This window comes from Trichoplusia ni, chromosome 9 (genome assembly GCF_003590095.1).
Source record: "Trichoplusia ni isolate ovarian cell line Hi5 chromosome 9, tn1, whole genome shotgun sequence".
In the NCBI taxonomy this organism is placed as follows: Eukaryota; Metazoa; Arthropoda; class Insecta; order Lepidoptera; family Noctuidae; genus Trichoplusia; species Trichoplusia ni.
In genome coordinates this window covers 5,589,844-5,611,711 of record NC_039486.1, presented here as the reverse complement: position 1 = coordinate 5,611,711, position 21,868 = coordinate 5,589,844, and the positions used below count along the sequence as shown (strand labels likewise).

At 36.3% G+C, this 21,868-nt stretch overlaps 1 protein-coding gene across 12 annotated transcripts; it reads left to right on the top strand.

Moving 5' to 3' along the window:
- The first annotated feature begins 558 nt into the window (after positions 1-558).
- On the top strand, positions 559-21,251 carry LOC113497791 (disks large 1 tumor suppressor protein). 12 transcript variants are annotated; one of them, XM_026877513.1, is made up of 22 exons: positions 559-798; positions 1,362-1,493; positions 6,487-6,602; positions 7,576-7,677; positions 7,892-7,936; positions 10,163-10,192; positions 10,476-10,703; positions 10,832-10,912; positions 11,481-11,729; positions 11,911-12,052; positions 12,248-12,513; positions 12,861-12,994; positions 13,515-13,634; positions 14,165-14,288; positions 14,654-14,765; positions 15,085-15,126; positions 16,518-16,586; positions 18,129-18,278; positions 18,628-18,800; positions 19,090-19,199; positions 19,273-19,364; positions 19,446-21,251. In XM_026877513.1, the coding sequence occupies exons 1-22, from the start codon at positions 780-782 to the stop codon at positions 19,550-19,552; spliced, it is 2,643 nt and encodes an 880-aa protein (XP_026733314.1). In that variant the 5' UTR covers positions 559-779; the 3' UTR covers positions 19,553-21,251. The 12 variants fall into 12 exon arrangements, with proteins under 12 accessions (XP_026733314.1, XP_026733312.1, XP_026733313.1 ...); XM_026877511.1 differs by having other exon boundaries at positions 12,209-12,513; XM_026877512.1 differs by having other exon boundaries at positions 10,467-10,703.
- Positions 21,252-21,868: the final 617 nt, after the last annotated feature.

The following is a 21,868-nucleotide window of genomic DNA, read 5'->3' as shown; positions in this document are numbered from 1 at the left end:
TTATCAGAGTTTTGTTAAAGTGGTGACAACCTCGGTTAGATTGTAGGCACTTTGATAGAAGTTAATTAATTTTGTCATAAATATTTAGAATAGATACTGATAACGATCCAGAGTAATAATAGGAGCCGCTAACTTGTAGGTCGGTACTTTGTTTAGTTAATAATCTATCAATTAATTTGTAGGAAGTTTATTTATGACGGTATTTCTGTAAAAACCTATGTATTTACGACTTAAATCATTTATTAAGGTACCTATTTAGGTGGACATGTGACTTGGGCTAATTATAATCGATTTAATAAGAATATTTTTAAGCTTTACATATAAATATCGGTTAGGTACCTATATTCCAGAGAAATTAAGCAACACATGAGAATAAATCCCAATAGCTCCCCCACAACGCCATCAATATTTTTTTAAAAAGTGGGTCAGATATAAATGTTTTGCCTGGCATCCCTGATATATTTTTTCCAACCCCTGTCTACAATTTCCATTGTCTATGCTTCTACCCCCTGACGTCACTGTGAAAATCGACCAATCCTATCGGACGCAGTATTCGATGGCCCTCATAAGCGGCATCACTACCGCGCTTCACTTCGTACCTTATCTTCTAAATGTTTTCGTTGTGCGACAATATGTGTCGTTCGAAAATGGTCCTAGCTGTGATTAAAATTGTTTAAAATGATCAGTGTCATCACCTTGCCGCTGTGAAATATCATTTCCATTTTATTTTGTCTGAAGTGAATTAGTTTTCTAAAATATCGTGAGGGGGTGGTGCCGTGATGCCAGTTCGTAAGCAAGGTGAATTTCGATATTCAGATATCGACGTTATTGTCTATAGTGATCGTGTTCAGTCCACGCTGTCATTGGCTTATTATTTAATTTGCACAAGGGGTTGGTAGCGCTCGAAACAGCACCCTTCTGTTGTTTCGTATCGATATTATAGGGTTGTCTGAGGCCCACGATTTGGCGCTCCGTGCTCAATACGCTACCCGTCATCCGTATTACCTACTTACTCATATTAAAACTATAAATCTTCCGTTGTTTCATTTTATGGCTCTATTAAAAATATGCCCTTCGTTTCACTTAAATGTAGGTCGAGCATTTACTCATACATATACCTCATGTGCTTTAGCTCTACTGTGGCTTATTTGTGTGTACTAGATATTAAACCAAGTTTATGTAACAAAAGTACCTGCTTCGATTATCCATAGCCACTTAAAATGTTATAGGTAGCTACTTACGTAGGTAGGTGCTTATTTCTAAAACCTTGTTTGCTATCTACTCGCTAATGCATTTAATAAATAAGTTGTAAACATGACCTAGTTACAAATAGTTGATGTATGACTGTGTTGATGTCACAGAGGCCCACCGAGCATTAGAACTGCTGGAAGACTACCACAGCAAACTGGTAAAGCCGCAGGACCGACAACTTCGACTCGCCATCGAGAGAGTTATTAGGATATTTAAATCACGACTATTTCAAGCTCTACTTGGTAAGTCTTCATATTTTTTGGCATTTATCTGGGATAAAAGATCCCAAAAATTTACTAGATGTAATAAGATCCCTGTGCTTCTTATATTACGTCATGTTTGTACAACATAGGATGAAGCTTTTTCCTAACTTTCAAACTAAAGCATTTTTTTATATCTATCAATCTATTATCCAAAACTTATTTATTTTAATGGACGAATTTAATATTCCTTAAATTTCTTCCTGTCTTTCCTTCATGCTTATTCGCTAGGAACCATCACTTGATAATATTAGTAGGTTTAATAACATGAATATCGATATTCAATAACAATGCATCTGACAGGTAACAAGTCAGATTAATTGATGTTGGTATCAGTACCATTTCTACCATTCGATACCATTTCAAGCATCCGTCCCTTACTTAATATAGTTAATATTATTTCGCAATTTAGAATTCAAATAGTAGTTCGAGTAGTTTTTTTAAAGCTATATTTGTTGATTTCGCTGAAAAAAAAAACAAATGACTAGTTCGCAGACTTTGGCAACATTATTTGTTGATCACATATTTGGTCTCGCACCGAAGCCGTTAGGATTGAACCCGTAGCTCGTCGCGCGGTGTTTGTTGGCAGTGTAACCTCTGTTACATTTCCGTCTCTTAACTCCAGAGTTTAGTATTAGGGTCGTTTTCTGGTTAAACTTTATCTACAATTATATACAGATTAACTGTATTCTATACTTATGAAAAGAAACTGCAAAACAACAATCGCACCTCAATAATGAGTAAACTTTATGTTTCTAATTAGTTCCTCTTTCGTTCAGAACGAGACAACATATATTGATACCACCTTACCGCACCTAGAAACTGGTTTACCATTTATTACTTTTACTGCTAAGTGGACACCCAACTGGGATAACGGGGTTTCTAAAAATGAACGGCAATAAAGAAGCAAACACCCTTTTTTGCATTACCGATTAGCTTTGAACTTCAGTTCGACTTTGAAGTTCAGTGGTCGAAGGGACCGATTCAGCTCACTATGCTATAAATATACGGAACAGGCGCGTGACCGCATCACGCGTCACAAACGCTCTTGAGTCTTCCTTGACCACGACACTGCTATTGTGATACACATTATATTTAGCCGGTTGTAATGAGTATTACATAGAGTATCAGTACATCTGATATCAATAATACGAAGGTCTCCTAAACTGAACGTGCACTTATGAGCGTGTAGAGATTGAATATTGATTTACCTAAACCATGGAGAAAATAAACTCAAAACTTATCTATAGTTGATAAACCAGATGTTATGTGCAACTTAGGGGGCGTTACAAAACGTCTATCGTTGATAGAGTGTAAATACTATGGACAGATTTAGCTTTCTCCTTGTAAATAAGCTTTTTACACTTCGTAGGGATGATTGAAAATAATTTTGACCTTATGTGCTGGTATTTTCACATAAAATTTACTACGAAGATAGGTCATGATCTACAGACACTTTGAATAAGAATAGCCAACATAAAAATAAAAAAGCAACATGCAATAGCTTGCCAATGAAAATCTTCAGCTACTGCCCGTTATTTACACAAGAATAGTGTAGATGCAGTTCAGTATAGCTATCTACATTGGATTAACCTTGCCCCGTAGTCGATGCGGACTTGATTGCAGCTGACCGTACGCGTCATGTCTCATGTGTAGTGAACACACATGGGCTTCACATCACAGTCTACGTGACAAAAGTAGATCAACTTACTTCAGTTCCTCAAATATTCTTTTGTTTTTTTGTCAAAAAACTGATCAGTTTCAGAAAGCTTGATTATTGTCGAATGAATTAAAATGAAACTATGACCGTCTGTGGTACACAGTGAATGAACATTGAACTGATATTGTAGTTATTAATTTCACCATTGAAGGGGAGTTACATTTTAGCGTATCCAAACGTAAAGATAACATTGAGACAGCTGATAGTAGCAACATTTTAAATTAATCATAACGGTTAATGTACAATTAAGATTAATGGGCTTAGCATAAAACCATTAACTAAATAGTCTATAGAGCGCTTGCTTATACTATGGTCGTAACTTCTATTGAGTGTTTTCCTATCTATAGAAAACAGTACATTACACAACTTGCTTACCTTTAGGAAGCAGACCTGGCTAATATAGTCGGTATTTTTATCTATTTGCTAGGTTTTCCGTAAGACATACTGTTTTACTGTACGAATGAGTTTGTAGGCAGACTATTTTAAGACTAATTAAAATCGATCAGTTTGATCGAGTCCACACGTAGTTGAACTGTTGCGAGTGTTTATCAAATGTATTACGCACGTTGTGTATTTATCACTTGTAAAATAATATTATTGTTATTAATCTACAAATCTCTTGTTTATTCAGTACAATATATTAGCTGGAAGAACGAATGTACTGACACTCTATTAATGACCTTTAGATAATGTTACTATCAGCGTTTTTTAAGTAGTACGTACTTACTCTTTTTTTGCATTGAACTGATGACTTGTAACTGGTTCTAATATTAGTAACACGATAAATAAAAAACATTGTCAATACAAAATTTTAAAGAGTTACTTATGTACTGTATATTACCTTTTACGATATGGCATATCTAATAGCTGTATAATACGACACAAGGCCCTTTGTAGTAACAAGCCCGTTATCGACGCCATATGTAAATATAGCTAGGTAAAAAATATAGGTAGGTAGTTACTTTCTACTTTAGATGATTGGATTAATGTGACTTCTTCGTATAGTCACACAACCGATTAAATATTGAAGCTATACAAACAAGTGTTACGTTATTGAATTATTAAGCGGTTAGGACTTAAGTAGAGCCTTTAGTAGAACTCTACATAATAGTAGATAACTGTTGGAATGTCATTTAGATACATAAATAAATATATGATCACTTGAGATGTATCCAGCTACTTTGGTGTATTCATTTCTTAGGATTATTTAACCCTTAAAGTATCTAAACAGACATTTTTTTTTTCGTAGAAATGGCCCACCGAACTCTGCAGGAACTGGCAGTTTATAGATAAAAAAATACATAATATAGAGCTGAATGCCTGAAACAAACTAAAATAAAAAACTGTTTGACATTATTCGAAATCAATTAATCCATATCGTAGTGCTGTAGACGGATGCGTTTGTAAACTCAACAATGTGTGCGATGGTCTGTTTGACCTAGATCTCGATATATACGGGTCACAAGCCTCATCTGAGCCTTTCGCTTACACAATTCAACTCTTCAACACGTTTTAATTGAAATTTCAAACTATGTGTGCTGAACTGTCCAACATTTTTTTATTAAAAAAGAAGAGCTATGGAACTAGGTATACGGCGTCAGAAATTTCTGAGCCTGGATTGAAAAAGTAACTTTCCATTAATTAACATTCGTTTTCGCAATACTTCAGTATCTAGGTGCGCTGAGTTCCCTCGTGCCACGATACGAACTTTCAGACATACTTAGTACATTGTTGTTGGACGTCCGAGTTGCATAACTTGCATAGTAAGTTAAGTCTTCGTTAAAGCTACGAATGTCTGATATAATTGAGTTTTAGCAGACGTTTTGACGATGAAGTTTACTCAAATTTGGTACTTACGTGAATTTAAACAGTTTCTGCATAATGCACTGGAGAAACGCTAACTCTACCCAATAGGAAGATACTTAATTTTAACTAAAGACTAAGGTAGATCGGAAACTTTACAATGGCTTTTACTCTTCCCGTATTTAAGGGAAAATTCAGGGTACAAGATGTAGTGAGGTTAAATAGAATTCTAATACATCAAGGTTGGTACAAAACTTGTAAAATCATCAGTACCGATGCTAAGCGTAATAAGCGTAAAGATATCGCTTATCGATGGTTTCTTTGAGTTTTAATTTGTTTAAATAACCATGACCAACCTATTATGAGAGTGACCAAACGAAATTTACCAAGCAAACATTCGACCTAATTTTTTATCAAATAACGCCTAATACAATTCAACTACAATTGGAACACGTCATTGAAATACTACAATTACTATTAAGCTAAGCCGAGTTTAACGTTAAACCGAGATTCAACTTGTTGATGCAAGGAGGCTCTAATAGTTGTACATAAACAACGATAATCTAATTCCTACTTAACGTTATTTTGTATTGAGGTAAAACTTCGATTAATCGTAATTATAAGCACTTAGTCGTGTGTAATTTAGTGGGATGGATGATGGACACTCTTAAAAATCTTTAAAGACTTTTTAAACAATAGATGGTTCCATTGTGTATTAAAATAACAGCATAGTTGGGTGACTAAATAGTTATACTTATGCGCGTGGCACGACTGCACACAGACATTGTGAAGCAGACTGTAAAATCCGAGTAAGCTGCCTTGGCCACCTGGGTAGGTGGGCCCTATGGTCGACGGTTTAATAACATAACTTGCACTAAGTTCATCTACTTTAACATGAAACAACGGTGGGGTCGCCGCCCGCACGGTCGATATCGATCTCAACACGACACGACTCACGCGATAGTTCCTAGTACAGTCAACAGCAAAAGCTGATGATCAAAATCAGAACTTCAATACTAATGAACGGAGATCGCGTCAGAACAATGTGGCGTCAAAGAGATTCAAAGCTGTTCACCGAAGTACCAGCCAGCCCAGTACAACGGAAAAAAAAGCAGTTCTGATACAAACCCTGTTCGTTAGTATTGAATTTCTGATTATGATCATCTACTTTTGTTGCTGTCTGTACCCACCTACCATTCAACAGAATTGTTTCAGATTAGGTCTTACTGATAAAGCTTTTATAGGTACCGTATTATTTACCTGTACAAACGATAACTTGTTTTCAGGAATTATGAATTGATATTTATACGTCTGTGTTTTATCTATCTTCAGACTGAATTTGTTGCTGTAATGGTTATGTAAAATAAGTTCCATCAACCCAAATTGAGTAGACTCAAGGCCCTTATAAAAATCGATTGAAGGCATCTTTAACTTTTCTTTGTAATGCCACAGATATTCAAGAATTCTACGAGCTCACGCTTCTCGATGACACGAAGTCGATTCAGCAAAAGACTGCGGAAACGATACGAATCGCGAACAAATGGGAAGCAGACAATGTTCGACGGGAGGTGAGTGTATCGACTTTCGTTACGTCAGTCAGTATCATAATTGTATTTTGGTATTTATGATTCCCCAAATAGTATTAACCTATTTACTACGACCTACCTACGTGAAGTAACTTAACTGACAACCAATTATAATGTAAATAATGTAAATTAAATATAATATATAAGGAGAAACATTATAATGGTTTGGGCGGTTTTAATAGGCACTAGTTTTGTATTTGCAAAGTAAATGATTTTAATTGCAATCTCCGTTCCGCAATTTTGCGATTTAACTGGGTTATTTACAGTTCATTGTAAACTTTCCGCTGTTCATACTTTTTGTTTCATTTAATGATTGTTTGACCTCGCGTATTTATTGTTTAAAGAAGTACTGGACTACATAGTTATGAAATCTATGTAAAGAAATTCCCCGACGAGAAGCGATTCCCCGTATATTATGACCCTGCTATTTTTTACCGACAGATACTTACCTATATCCTCTTAATTGACCGTGTTAGACAACCGTTGAAAAATGCATAAATTAAGTGGATAAATTCAGCAGTTTTTTTCATACCAAAGAGGTTTGGAATTTGTCCTCTTCAGTGTTTATTGCAGACGGGTAAAAATGCCCAAAAAGCTTAAGAAAGGCAATAAAAAAAGTTAAAGGTCGAACAGGGTTCCCACTCAAAGCCCACCTACAGTTCAATATTAGATACCTATATCTACGAACGCAGATCCATTGTTCGAAATGTAAACAATACAGTAAAATAGAATGAATGTAGGACACTGCAGCCTTCGAGATCTTATTCACTGATCCAAGAAAATTGTGACATAATCGTTTAAACTCAAACATAAACATCTGCTTTCACGAGACATGTGGCCAAAGGCCAACTACTTTGAAAGATAAAAAAATCGGACCGAATAATAAGTTTATTGTTTTCGACGGCATAACTGGCGTCGCATGGAAAGTAAAATAACCCGAAAAAATGTATTTCAGATCGCCACAGAAGATAGTGATTACAGAAGCGTATCAAATGCATTCCTTCAAGACAACAACAAAAAGTCTGAATCGCGAAATGCTACACCAGATTCGACGAAGGTTCGTACCAAATAAATGATAAACAAGAAAAGTATAATTGAATTTAATATCTTACAAATGCAAGTGATGATAGTAATATTCAAAAGTATTCTCAATCATAAAAGTTCAATAGATGAGGATTACCCTGACCACACTACTTATATGCACCTACCTATAACAAGCTTAAAAATCTTTAAAATTTGTACAAGAACCTAATCCTTATTTTTTTGCTTAGGCACTTACTGTCATCCCGCCGAGTGGAGGAATCGAGGATAGGAAGGTATTACTCATTGTTTTAAACTTATCGATCTTTCTACTACAAGTCTATCTATAGATCGTACTAAATACTTCAGTAATTAACAGAACGGTGGAACAACTACATATTTTTAAATGCTACATTTAGATATGTAAGAGAAAACAATGGCGAAAATTCTTTAATCAAAGGTATGTTACTACAATTACCGTGAAGTTTTAATTCCATAGCGAAGTAGCGCTCAATATTTCGTACAGCGCCATCTTTTGTGAATGGTTTACAATTCGACAACTTTTAGTGCGGATCGAGCGGTGGATCGATGCGATGATTCCATTTTTTTTATTCTGATGACGTGACGTTTACGAAAGTAGCTGAACGAACGGAGCGCTAGGTACAACAAGTGGACGGTAATGGCGGATGGTTGGTGTTTCGCGTCTCGTAGTACTATTTATAACCTAAAATATAGTACAAGTTTTCGGCGATATGTGCGCTAACGTTTCTTGGTTGTGTGGATTGGTGCCGTTAAATTTCACAATTGTGCCAATGACGTACGAACACTACATCGACTGAAAGTATACTGCTCTAAATGATAATCAGTGAAATGATATTGCACACAAATTTTTGACATTCATACTGCCGAGATTTCGTATTCGTTGCAAGTAAGGCCATTTAATAAACACTAATCTATTTTTAAACGTTTAGTAATTTCTTTACACTCTGGGAACGTTTTCAATTCTTGGTGAGACTAATGCGACTTCGGAGTTAATTTTGCTTGTAACATTTGCTGTTACTTGCCCATGGTTGATAGGTACAATATAAGTACTATGATACTATCAAGTGTCCATAAATTGCACACTAATAATGTAACACGGACATTCTAATTAAGGTTCATCGCTTTGACATTCATACCATCCTATCATCGAACACAAGTTGTTGTAACACGCCTAATAATTACCTAGCCATACATACATGTCTACTAAAATCGCTATCAAAAAGGGCTCGGTTAAAATTCGTCCATTCATTAGATAAGGACTGCTGCAATTTAAACTAAGCTAACATGATAAAGAGCTTTAAATGTTATGGGATTATCTGCAACATGAAAAGAGGTCGCATACCTTGAAAGAAGGTCACATATTTGATATGTTTTGGTGCAAGTTAGTTGTGGGTTCTAGGTAGAGAATGGTGCATGCTGAACATCATCAAGTAAGCTGAAAATGGACTCAAGTGTGTAACTAACAATGCATGCAGTGTACATAGTGTAGTACGGACAACAAAATAAATCCCTGAGGGCTATGCACACTTGGTCTTGAAAATGACAGAAAGACGGAAGAAAAAATCACATAATGGATTCCTACGGAAAGTCTCCTCCTTGTTTAATCTTGACACGGTGAGTAGGTAACCTGAAGACTTGAATTTGATACTGTATCAGACAGTAAATATTAATGAATTTTCGCCATTGTCTTTCTTACTACTATTATTCTACAGTATTTTATGTTTCAAAGAATATTATAAATTATGATAATATTAAACAAGACTAATATTTCTTATATTATGTAATCTACCAAGGTAATAATTGAGTAAACTGTATTATTATATTACCACTACCTTTATTTATCTACTCACACAGGTATAACTTATTTACACTTTATTAGTATTATTTATTTAAGCCATATTTGTACATAGAGCTTGTATTATATGTGTGTGAATGTTTTTACCCATTTAAACTGAATTTCCATTTTCTATCATTAATATTAATTTATCTAATCACATGTATTCATGATTACCTACTTATATTCTTGACTTACAGTAGGATCCATCTTTGAAATTATTGAATCTCATTCAATTATCATAATTAGCAAAGGAATTAAAATTGTTGTTAATGGTTTTGACAGTATAACATGACATGTTTCTTACTTCTTGGAATATAAATATGAATAAAAATGATGAGTTTATGAAAATTACATTAACATGACAAAGTCAACAACATATCTGTATACTTATTATGAAATTTACTGCATTAGTTTATGTCACCATTATTTTTATTTATTTATTTAAACTCAAGGGTATTTCTAAAAACATTAATGTTGTCTAGTTTTTATAGTCCTACTATATTTTTTAGATCTACAAAACATTTGTACATTCAACTAAAACATTATTACTGTTACAAAACTTGGTTAGCGAAATCTCACCAGCTTACCTCACCTAACTCTTTATAAATTTAAAATTAACTCATTAATCCATTATTACTTTCAGGCTCACGTCACATCACCAGAAATGAAGCAGGTAAACTTCTTTAATTTTGCATTTATATGAATAGATACTGTTTAGTTGTACAAAATTGTTCCTATTTGATTCACTGTTGTGGCTATCTCTGTAATTGATTTCCACTATTTTTAACTAAACATGTGGTAGAGTATATTGTCAATGGGCCTCAATTACCTCTTAAATCTCTCAATGTTATCGTTTACCATTTACTAAGGTAGTTAAGTCGTGAATTTCACTACCACCAAGACTTGTCAATAAATAGGTTGAATGAGTTGCTAAAACTAGCTTTTAGCCTTTGCAGGTAAATGGCATAGAAGGTGGTGGCAATGATCGTACACAAGGTGAGGATGGGTACATCTATATGACGGTGGTGCTGTCGCGGGCGGGCGGCGCGGGGCTGGGCTTCAGCATCGCCGGCGGCTCCGACAACCCGCACGTGGCCGACGACCCGCACATCTACGTCACCAAGCTCATCCCGGGGGGCGCGGCCGCGGCCAGCCAGCTGCAGATCAATGATGCGATACTACAGGTAACCAACCTCTTCTAATCTATACTTATTTTGTATGCTTACTTATTTCGTATTCTGAAGGAAACATTAAAGGCGATAGGCATAGTGGGTAAGAAATGCTAACTTGGACTTTTTATCTTGACTGGCAGGTGAATGATACGAGTGTTGACAACGTTACGCACGCCGACGCAGTTGACGCATTAAAAAAGGCTGGCAATACCGTGAGACTGGTGGGTGTTTGTTTATTTACTTTATTATATCATAGTCTAAGCCAGCTGTTACGAGATTAAGTCAATAAGTGACTCAAAGTTCTCAAATCTTAATATACTCATACACCTTTTTGATAAGTCTGTCGACATAGTGATCTTGTTGTCCTCAAAGTAAGTCCGGGCTTGAGTATGTGTCTATGCTAAATTACATTAAACTGTGTTAGTAGAAGTGTGTAAGACAGTGAAATAGTAACGAATATTCCCATTACTCTTTGAATAAATGAGTCAACAATGAGGGAACTTCTATCGAAAATACTTGTAACAATCAATGTATGTGCGAACTGTAAACGCTAAACATTTCATGGACAAAATAATTCCGTCATTTTGTTTGAAGCCTTAATTGTTGATCAATAGTTCCTTCCAATTGTGAGTCATGATTGAACTATTGAGGGCACCATTATTAGTATGTGACACTTCAGAAGCTGACCTTCATACAAGGACTTTTTTACAATAAACATTGTGTCCCGCGAAAGATATGACTCACAGCTATACGCACCTTTACTACAAATACCATTTACGTTTTTTACAGAAAATACGACGTCGTGCGACAGAAGATACTCTTAATGTTTTACAAGTGACAAAGCCTGAAGAATCCGTAGAGATCGAGCTTGTGAAGGGCGGCTCCGGTCTCGGTTTCAGTATAGCAGGGGGTCTGGGAAACCAACATATCCCTGGTGATAATGGCATATACGTGACCAAGATCATGGCTGGTGGTGCTGCTCATAGAGACAGCCGTTTGAGGGTCGGCGATAAATTGTTAATGGTTAAAAATACTTCGGTGAGTGTTTTATTTAATTCATTAAACTCCAGACACGCACACGTGGGTTTTATTAAGACGAAGTCGCTTGAATTGGGTCAGTGAATTACCTTAATTGGGTGTTGGTATTGGCATCTATAGTGCAATGATACATTTTGATAGTTTTAAATATTTTCCTAATATTTGTATACTTTGTTCACAGCATGGAGATGTAAACCTAGATAATGTGACACATGAGGATGCAGTGGCCGCGCTGAAGGCCACCGGCGAGCGCGTCGTACTGGTGCTAGTGCCCGGCCCAAGACACGGGCAGCCCTCGCCGCGGACCTCGCGCGCCAACACGCGTGAGTACCGCCCCACAACACTGCTGCTTGCATAGCTATGCTCTACTATACGCAAGTACTGGGTACTGGGTCGCCGTAACGTTAATATTGCTAGCTAAAAGCTATAAAACTGTTCTATGTTAATATGATTGTTAAACCGTTTTATTACACGTCCAGCCACCAGATTGACAATTGAACATGACAATACTGAAACAGCGTCAAGCGCGGCAAACTCGTTGCGGCGCGAGGACGTGACCGACAGCAACGAGGAGGCTCGTGTGGTGGAGCTGGAGAAGGGCCCCGCGGGGCTCGGGTTCAACATCGTGGGCGGCGAGGACGGCCACGGCATCTACGTGTCGTTCCTGCTGGCGGGCGGCCCGGCCGAGCGCTCGGCCCGTCTGCGCCGCGGCGACCGCCTGCTGGCCGTCAACGACACCGACATCACGCACGCCACGCACGAGCAGGCCGCGAAGGCGCTCAAGGTGACTACATTGACTTGCCGCCAATTCGAGCTCAAACTACGCGATGTAGCATTGCAAGTGTTGATGTCTATAAGGAAGTAAATTGTTGATTGTAATTATTCAAGATATGACGCATAATTTCGATGGTTAAATTATTGTCGAATCTAGTGTTCAATTACTAGGTCTCACAAGAAAATTATCAATAGTATATAATTGGACTCATTCAACAAACAATTTCTAATTTCTTACTTCTTTTTTCCTGATATAAAATGCAACATCATCATAAATCCCATTAAAGTTATTGTTCTTAATTATGATGATATAATTATTTGTATACCTCACTAATATATTTATGTACGTCATTTCAGAGCACGGGACAAAATGTGAAATTAACAGTTGTGTACAGGCCACAGGAATACAATAAATTCGAAGCGCGTATCAATGAGCTTAAGCAACACCATACACTGTTAAGAACGTCACAAAAGCGATCCTTGTATGTCAGGTGAGTTCATCTCTATATTTATTATGTTCAAGCTCATTAATAACTCATTTCGTCTACTAAAACAAGTTTTTTCTGGTATATTTCCTTGACGAATGACGTGACTATGACGAAATTGTTTACATCAAAAATATGTCTGTTTATGTATTCGAAATAAAAACCCCTATTTAGATAAATGTTAAATTATTCATAAGGATATATTTAGGATATTGCATGACCTTTTTGACTTGATAAATAGTTTTTTTTGCAATATTTTGATTGATAAGGAAAATGAGACAAATTACGGAAAATCTGTAAATTGAATTTAACTCCATAACAAGGAATGGCAGTCAACCAATACTGTCGGAGTTACTTGATCTAGGAATGAAGGTATTTTTCTTCAACATCTGTAGTTGACAAGATGTAACCTAACTACCTCAAAACTCAATTTAGGCTAACAATTTGATCATAAAGGAAAATAAGTCAAACATTAGATATTATCCTCATATATAATTAGTTTAAAATATAATTGTATTGTTTCCAGAGCACTGTTTGACTACGACCCGGTGCGGGATGACGGCCTGCCTTCCCGAGGGCTGCCATTCAGATACGGTGATATATTGCACGTCACAAACGCCTCCGACGACGAATGGTGGCAAGCTAGGTAATGTTGCTTCTTAATTTTGTTGCTATCTTTTATATCGAATTTGTTGGACGTTGTTTTTATCGTGCAATTTTTTTCTATGTATTTTTAGGTTATCTGTGCGGGAATACGTAATAAACATTAAGATATGGCTTTATAGTTATATAAAATACTTACACTTTGAAAATCGATCCATCTCTTATCTTAATTCTCCCTTTAAAGTAATCTTTAGCCTTGAAACTAGCTTACAAACATTTTTTTTTTCATAGTTGTCTTTTTTTTAAGTTATCATTTATGATTAAATAACATATTTTATATTTTAAAAATTGCCACCCCCTTAAAACTATAGCAGTAATGAGCAAAACTCCTCCTATTAATCGTAATCGCCATACATGTCAATATCTTTGCCTGGTACTTGGAAAACCATCCTTGACTGAATGCAAATTTCTCTTACTCTATCCACACATTTTTCCTACAGTTAGTCCAACTTCGACTTTATAATGCCTTGTGATTTATTTATCACAGTATTTAACCAAGTTTTGTATATCCAGGCGGCTAGACAAGACGGAGTCAGACGCTATTGGCATCATCCCGTCCAAGCGGCGCTGGGAGCGCAAGCAGCGCGCGAGAGACCGACAGGTCAAGTTCCAGGGACAGGGCACGCCCGTTAGCACGGTCAGTACATCCATTGATTAAAATATTATTCTTTTTCTTTTCGAGTATGTAGTAATTTAAGGAAGCCAGCCAGATGAACAGAAAATTAGAACACGCCAGTAAGTAGGTCATAACTGGTCACGAACTCATTGTTTGTAATGGTCAGTATAATATTCCTGTACTTTTGGAGTTAATTATTAGACTTACGTAATTTAATTCAGTCGTTAAAGGGCAATCAACGGATAAATGAGTTTTTAAAAAGGCGATTGTTAAAAAAAGCTATTGATTTCATACGTCTTTTAATGATATCTGCCAATGCCAATTTTAAGTAATTATTTGCCGGGTACAAAAACCTTTGATTAACTTTAAAATTATTACTCTTGCAGAGCCAATCGACACTTGAAAGGAAAAACAAGAAATCATTGTCGTTCAGCAGAAAGTTCCCATTCATGAAGAGTCGAGAGGACGGCAAATCTGAAGATGGTTCGGACCAAGAACGTAAGTACAGCTAGAGCCACATCCTGCCACTATATCCACAAATCCACATTCACAGCACGTGAATCACCCGTCATATATTTAAATATCATTAACTATGTTCACGAACATTATAAATAATGTATTATATGGTGCAGTGGTACATGTAATGATAATGATTCCATATATAGACTTCAGGGAATCCCATGAATTATGTTTAATGGCGAACGCGATGGATGGAATTGGGATTACGCAAGCATAGCTGTGACACCCGGGTTTGGTTATGTTCTACAATGTCTTAGCTTTGCTGCACAGACAAACTAATATAACAATTTTGTTACAGCTTTCATGCTTTGTTACACGCAGGAGGACGCTAACGCGGACGGTAAGTGCACATTCCCTTCTTCTCTCATATTTATTACTCTCGCTACTGTGCTGTTAATCGTATGTAGGTCATTACGCAGTTTTTTTTTCATGCGGCTGCTAATAACCACTATTTAAAGTTAGGTCGTTTTACATTGAAGCTATTCGCTTATTCTAACCACAGAACAAATTCACGTTCGATGTTAAGTGAATAGAGCCTTCGTGAACGGTTCAATTTGGTGTTACGATTAAATAATAGCAATTGTACACTGGTTTTAAAACGACATTGATTTATATTTTAATTTTAATGTATTCTGGGGGCAATTGCTATTTCAGTGTCTGAACAATAATACAACCTTTTTATGATATATGTACTTTATTTTACTGTCCTTGGATACTTGTTTCTTCAATTTATTACTATCTTATTTGTTGATAAAGTCGTAATGTTGAAAATTGATACTTTATGTCACGAATATTTAATTGTGTATTTATTTTATATTTTGATCTATTCTATTTGAATCTGACATCATATTTGTATATTATTAAACACACTTTGAGACCATCACAAGAATCCTTCAAGTTACACGACGTTTTGCGAGAACGTCTACATCACAGTGTAGTGAATTTTACTGTTATAATTATTTTTAATCAAAATGTACCGGATCTATGTGAGTAAATTATCGCTTGTAGTGTGTTTGGAGAAGCATGGTGATGCCTATAATAAAAATATAGGTCTAGCAATAATTTGCCAGTAATCGGCATATCATTGTCGCTTGTCGAATAATATGATGTTGTGGGCGACCCGGTGACGAGCTATGTACTTATTACCTCTGTGTGTTAGATAGTTTTATTTTTTGTTTTACTGCTCTTACCGCACAACTGCGTTAATAATGATTCAAAAAAAATAATGAATCCTCATTTAAATATCAACCAAATATCAGTATTATTTGATAATCAGTTTCAACTTTTGGAGAGAAAATTCCAAGGCTTTTCGTATAAAACGAGAACGAATTAATGGGACAAAGCGTAGATGTGTGGTGAGAGCTTAGAAATTACGATTTGGTGTTCCACAAGTAGTTAATGTTGAGTATGGAAAGTGGTCGCAGCGAGCTCACGGGTTGGTTTGAGACACATCCGGCCGCCGTCCCGTGCTTCTAGTTGCCTAACCGAAGCCAACATACATCTAACTATCACCTCTTCGACGAGACGTATTATTATTTGCTATTTTGTTTTCCGAGCGCTATTCATGAACTTGTAGAGTTCTGCTATTACAACCATGCTACGGAACTATGACGAACATACCTATCGATACTCACTCCTCACGGAGGTTCCCCATCCCTAGTCCAGTGCCCTTGTACGGACGCATATTGCGTTTATTATAAATGTATGTAACGTTAATTTTTCTACGTGTAGGGGAAATCTTGTACCGAGTGGAACTTCCCATGATGGAGGAGATAACGCTCATTTATCTCGAGGACGAGAGTAAGTGTTGGGAGTGAGGCGTAGCTTGCGAGTGCCGTAGCCGATACCTTACCTCCCGCATTCTGGTTATGATCATCAATTAGAAATGTAGTTTTCATTTCAATAACACTCCAGTTTAATTATTATTTGTCATACTTTCTTTATGTTCAGTTGTTTTTAATTCATACAACGCGATTACTCTAATAGCCTCTCCGCACTCGAAAATATTACATCGAGCTCACGAAAGTGTTTGGATCATTGTTTCTAAATCGTTGAACTCACGCCGGGCTCACTAGTTCGCGACTGCGGGCAAAGCCGTTCCGTACATTCGCTAGGCAAACAGCGCCTCCGAGGCCGGAGCTAGTTGTTGTGAGGAGAGTGGGCCACTGGAAGCACACGAGGGCACGAGAGCCGCCTCTGCCGCACTGTCTAGCCGCTGTCCGCTGTCCGCTGTCCGCCGTCCGCTGTCCGCTGTCCGCCACGCTGACGCGGCGCATGCCCGCACCGAGCGCGCTTTGCCTCTAGTACACGAGTCACGACCTCACGACACGTCACTCGCATGTCTCAGATGTACGATACTCTATCACGACATTCTCATACGAGCTTGTTTTACGTTTTCAAAATTAAGCTGTGCTGGTTTATTTAGAGTTAGTTTTTGTCGCTTAAGATGTTTAGGGATGCTGTAATTATTTAATTGGCCTAGCGCTGACATACATATTTGTTGTTGTATTAAAATGTGTACATTCGCTTATTACACTTCTGTTGAAGATTGTATTGATGGGCATATATAATTGAGCCAGAATTAAATAAATCATACCTTGAAACGTGTTGGCAAGACATAAGGTTTTATTTAATCTTGGCTAGTAGTAAAACCGATCCATGTTTATTTAGAGTAATTTAGATAAAACAGATACATTTCGATGCGTGAGAAATAATATCAGTCATTCAAAGACATATAAAGTAAGCATCTTTAATTTTTATTCTTTAATAACATTGATGTTACGGTTATTTCTCGTGTCGAACTGTACGTTTAGACTAGATTTATATTTAGTGTAGCAGGTGGTTTAATGCATACCTCTTCGCTAAGCAATACTCGAACTATATTGTCTACTTTTAGCATTTATTTTTATTATTTTCTCAACTTTTATTAGGTCATTTGATTTTAAGATTTATATAGGCTAGGTAGAGGTTAACGACAACATACTCTTACTCTTTACAATATGAATAGAGACTATTATTTTTCAACGTTTGTGCAAATAATATAATTGTCTTTTAGAGATTTTATCAATCGTGTGTCATTGTGAATTGAATTTATGAACATAGGTTTTGCAGCACAAGTAATGCACGTAATGTTATTTTGATATCAGCACATCGCACGAATGTTGTGAATACATATCATAAGTGGTAATTGGTTACACATTATGCGAAAACAACAAAACTGGGTAAAAGGTTTAGTAGGAGAGACTAGTCCACATATCAATCAAATAATAATATAGCACATCAGTATCTGTCTCTCTCGATATATTTATTGTTATATGTATGCTAAAATGTAGCGTTTTGCAGGTCAAGATGAAACGGTGCTATCGTATGAGACCGTACAACAGTTGACCATAACTTATACGCGGCCAGTGATTATCCTGGGCCCGCTCAAGGACAGGATTAACGACGATCTAATATCTGAATTCCCTGACAAGTTTGGCAGCTGTGTGCCTCGTGAGTTTATTTTTGTACTTTTTTTTTAAATTAAGATAATGGCAAATTCTTAATGTTTGCCCAAGTTCGAAGCTTTTGTTAAACTACTACTATTCTCCTGATACCTTACAACTTCATAGCTGTAATATTCATGAACTTTGTGAACCTTAGAAGTGTACTGCAGGACATATGGCTCCCTGTGTGCTATTATATTGTCCGCTAAAGTCTTTGTATCAGTCTGGATCATTTTGGACATTAAACTGAAAATCATACAGGAACTGTGTAAACTTCGTTACCTTTCTCCGAATAAAAAAATAGTTTTCATAAGTTGCATAACTTCCTAAACAAATGAAATCACTGTTTATTGCAGACACGACGCGGCCGCGGCGCGACTACGAGGTGGACGGACGCGACTACCACTTCGTGGCCAGCCGCGAGCAGATGGAACGCGACATACAGAACCACCTGTTCATAGAGGCCGGACAGTACAACGACAACCTGTACGGAACCTCCGTAGCCTCCGTCAGGGAAGTCGCTGAGAAGGTACGCACAAGTTCTTCATCATTGAAATACTAAAAAAGAAGAGGGTTTTATACAATTTTGTCTATATGCGGAAAGAAACGTTCGAATTACAACGAACATATTAGATTGAAATTTAAAGTGATTAAAAATTTAAAACGGTCCCTTTTTTGGGATATTAAAAAGGAAATGTTTATGGATATTTCTTGAAGTTAACTCGAAGATTTACGTAATCGTAATATCGTGAAATACATTGTCTTATGTTGTTAGGTTTAAAAATAAATCAAATCATTATGAATGATTCATGTTACAGGGCAAGCATTGCATTTTGGATGTGAGCGGCAATGCTATTAAGAGATTACAGGTGGCTCAACTTTATCCCATTGCCATATTTATAAAACCAAAGAGCATAGAATCTATTATGTAAGTATTTAAGAACCATTTTTCGCTTTCGTTTCGTATGTTACAAACATTTAAAACAATTTTGTATATCTAGGGAAATGAATAAGCGAATGACGGAAGAACAAGCGAAGAAAACTTACGAACGAGCGCTGAAAATGGAACAAGAGTTCGCCGAATACTTTACTGGTAAGTGTTACAGCATTTTTGTGCACGATACGTGCAATACTATATCTTTTAGAACCGTTATAACGTATTGTTGTTCGGCAGCGGTAGTGACGGGCGACACGCCGGAGGAGATCTACGCGAAGGTGAAGGCGGTGATCACAGCGGAGAGCGGCCCCACCGTGTGGGTGCCGCGCCGCGAGCCGCTGTAGCGTGCCATAGTAGTACCTAACTAGTGCCTCACCCGAGCCCCGGCTCCTGTTTTATACGATAGCTCGTGTCGCAGCCCCGCCCTAGCGCGTCTAGCGCCCTCTAGCGCCCTCTACCGCCCGACCACCGCGAGCCTGCGGATCATGCGCCTCTTTCTAGATTTACGATCAGACTTTCTTCATCACCGCTTGATAGATAGACCATATCGGATCGTTACTTTAGCGTTAAAGAGATTGTTTCTAAATTTAATGTAAATTGTCACATATGGATAAATTGTTGACCAAGAACTGGCTATTTATAGCATTCACTGTTGTTCACTTACTTACGCTTATGTTTATCGTGCAAATCTATTAACGAGGACGTTTCGTCGAATGCAAGTTTTATATCGAATTATTATTTTAATTATTTGACAAAGCCCACTAATATTGTGCTTCAATTAACTATGTAAATTTATTGTATATTTAATAACATTTTAAAATGGTATTATACATGTTAATTTACTCAGGTTGCTAGATACTTTTAAATTTTCGTCAGTGTTAAGAGTTTAAAATATAATTACAATATTCAAATAGTGGATTAATCGTTGAAGACGAGTCACGTTGCACAGGTGATGTTAAACCGCTATATTACGTATACCCACTAGTTATGATAGTTACGCTGTGTAGTTGAACCCACCTCACGCATGGCTAGTGTATGACGTACATTATCAGGATTATTTGCTCAAGCGGCAATCTATATCGTTATTGTAACCATTGAATCTCATGACATTTCTGCACACCGTTGTCCCCTTGACACTTTAGACGAGGTGCAAAGTTGTTTGTTGATCATTTTTATAGTAAGCAATTGTGTTATATGGTGTGAAATGTCTCACCAATTAAATAGTGTTTGACATTTATTTATTGAGAATTTTATTTTCTTACGGAATAATTGAATGCTCATCTGCAAATATGGCACTAGAAGCGAGCATGTAAAGCTTAGGCTGCAATATATTTGTTTGTTACGTCATAGCGTATGTATTGCTAATTATATTATGTCCTTAATAACAAAGTAATCATTACCCCTGAGTATTATATATGACCCTTAGTGTAAACAATATGAAGCATATACTTTAAATATTAATGACATGGTACTTAAATGTTTATCGATATGTTGCAAACATAATGCGAATGTTTTAAAGTATTAATTAACTTAAACATGACAAATTATAATAATGGCGATTATTATGGAATATTTTAATTTGACACAAGAAAGGTATTACGGCAAACTTATTTGGTGTACTAGTACTGATAATTGTTAAATCCACCAAAGAGATTTGACACTGTGTATATTAGCAATATTGGCCAAGCACAATTGTTCACAACGTTAAAATCACTACTGTTTGCCGTGGTTCCTTTTAGAATTTTGTTGTGTAATGTAAATAATAATAATAGATATTTTAATTTATTCTTAAGATTCTGTATCGATGTATTAACTTCATAGTCACGAAAATGGTTTATTTTTAAAGCTATTTATTTTATCTTTTATAAGTAGGTATTTTATTTAATAATTAATTGAGTTTGTGCAAATTAAGTGTATAATGTCTTTTAACATATTGTAGTTTAACATTTTAATCCACATCCATATTTGCAGATGTACAATGTTTATGAGTTAGTGATGTTCAATAGAATAGTTTGAATAAAATTATTTACGTTGAAAATCTAATATTGTTTTATTGAATAACCTTTTTCACACCTGTACCTGTATGTATGTGATTTTTATACCGTGCCGAGCCTTAGGCATAATAATATATTCGCTATAGGCCCTGAATAAAAACCCTATAAAACGCTGACTAAGTTGCAAACTCTGATTACGGATACGGTACGCAATATATTTATGGCGTGTCGTTCTTAATTTTACTACTACTACAGTTATACAAGACTGTACTGTGTTTTTAGTCGTAGTTTTGTTCCAATGATAGCACCATCGGCAGATATTCCGCATTGTATTTTTTATATTCAAATAACTTTTTGTATAGGCTCATTATTAGCCACTTATTAGGGTTCTCTGACCAAAGGGTGGGTAAAAACGGAACCCCATTATAGCTAGACAGATTTTTTTACATCTAATTTATTTATGTCGCCGCTATAATTATTTTAGTATTACAAATGCATACTCTCAAATAATGATCCAGGTTAGGCAAAACTACAATCGTAAATTCGTAACGGTTGTTACGGTCGTACATTTCTTGGTCAAATCAATTTGAGGGTGAATACAGAAAATTTTATTTTTATCATCCTATCGATTTAATTTTTCTTTAAATTTCTTTTGCCTATTTGTCA

Excerpts from the sequence above, each read along its gene's own strand:
- LOC113497791 (XM_026877510.1), top strand. Across the intron at positions 18,279-18,627 it reads GTTTGGCAGCTGTGTGCCTC|ACACGACGCGGCCGCGGCGC; the intron begins GTGAGTTTATTT and ends TGTTTATTGCAG. Across the intron at positions 19,365-19,445 it reads GTTCGCCGAATACTTTACTG|CGGTAGTGACGGGCGACACG; the intron begins GTAAGTGTTACA and ends GTTGTTCGGCAG.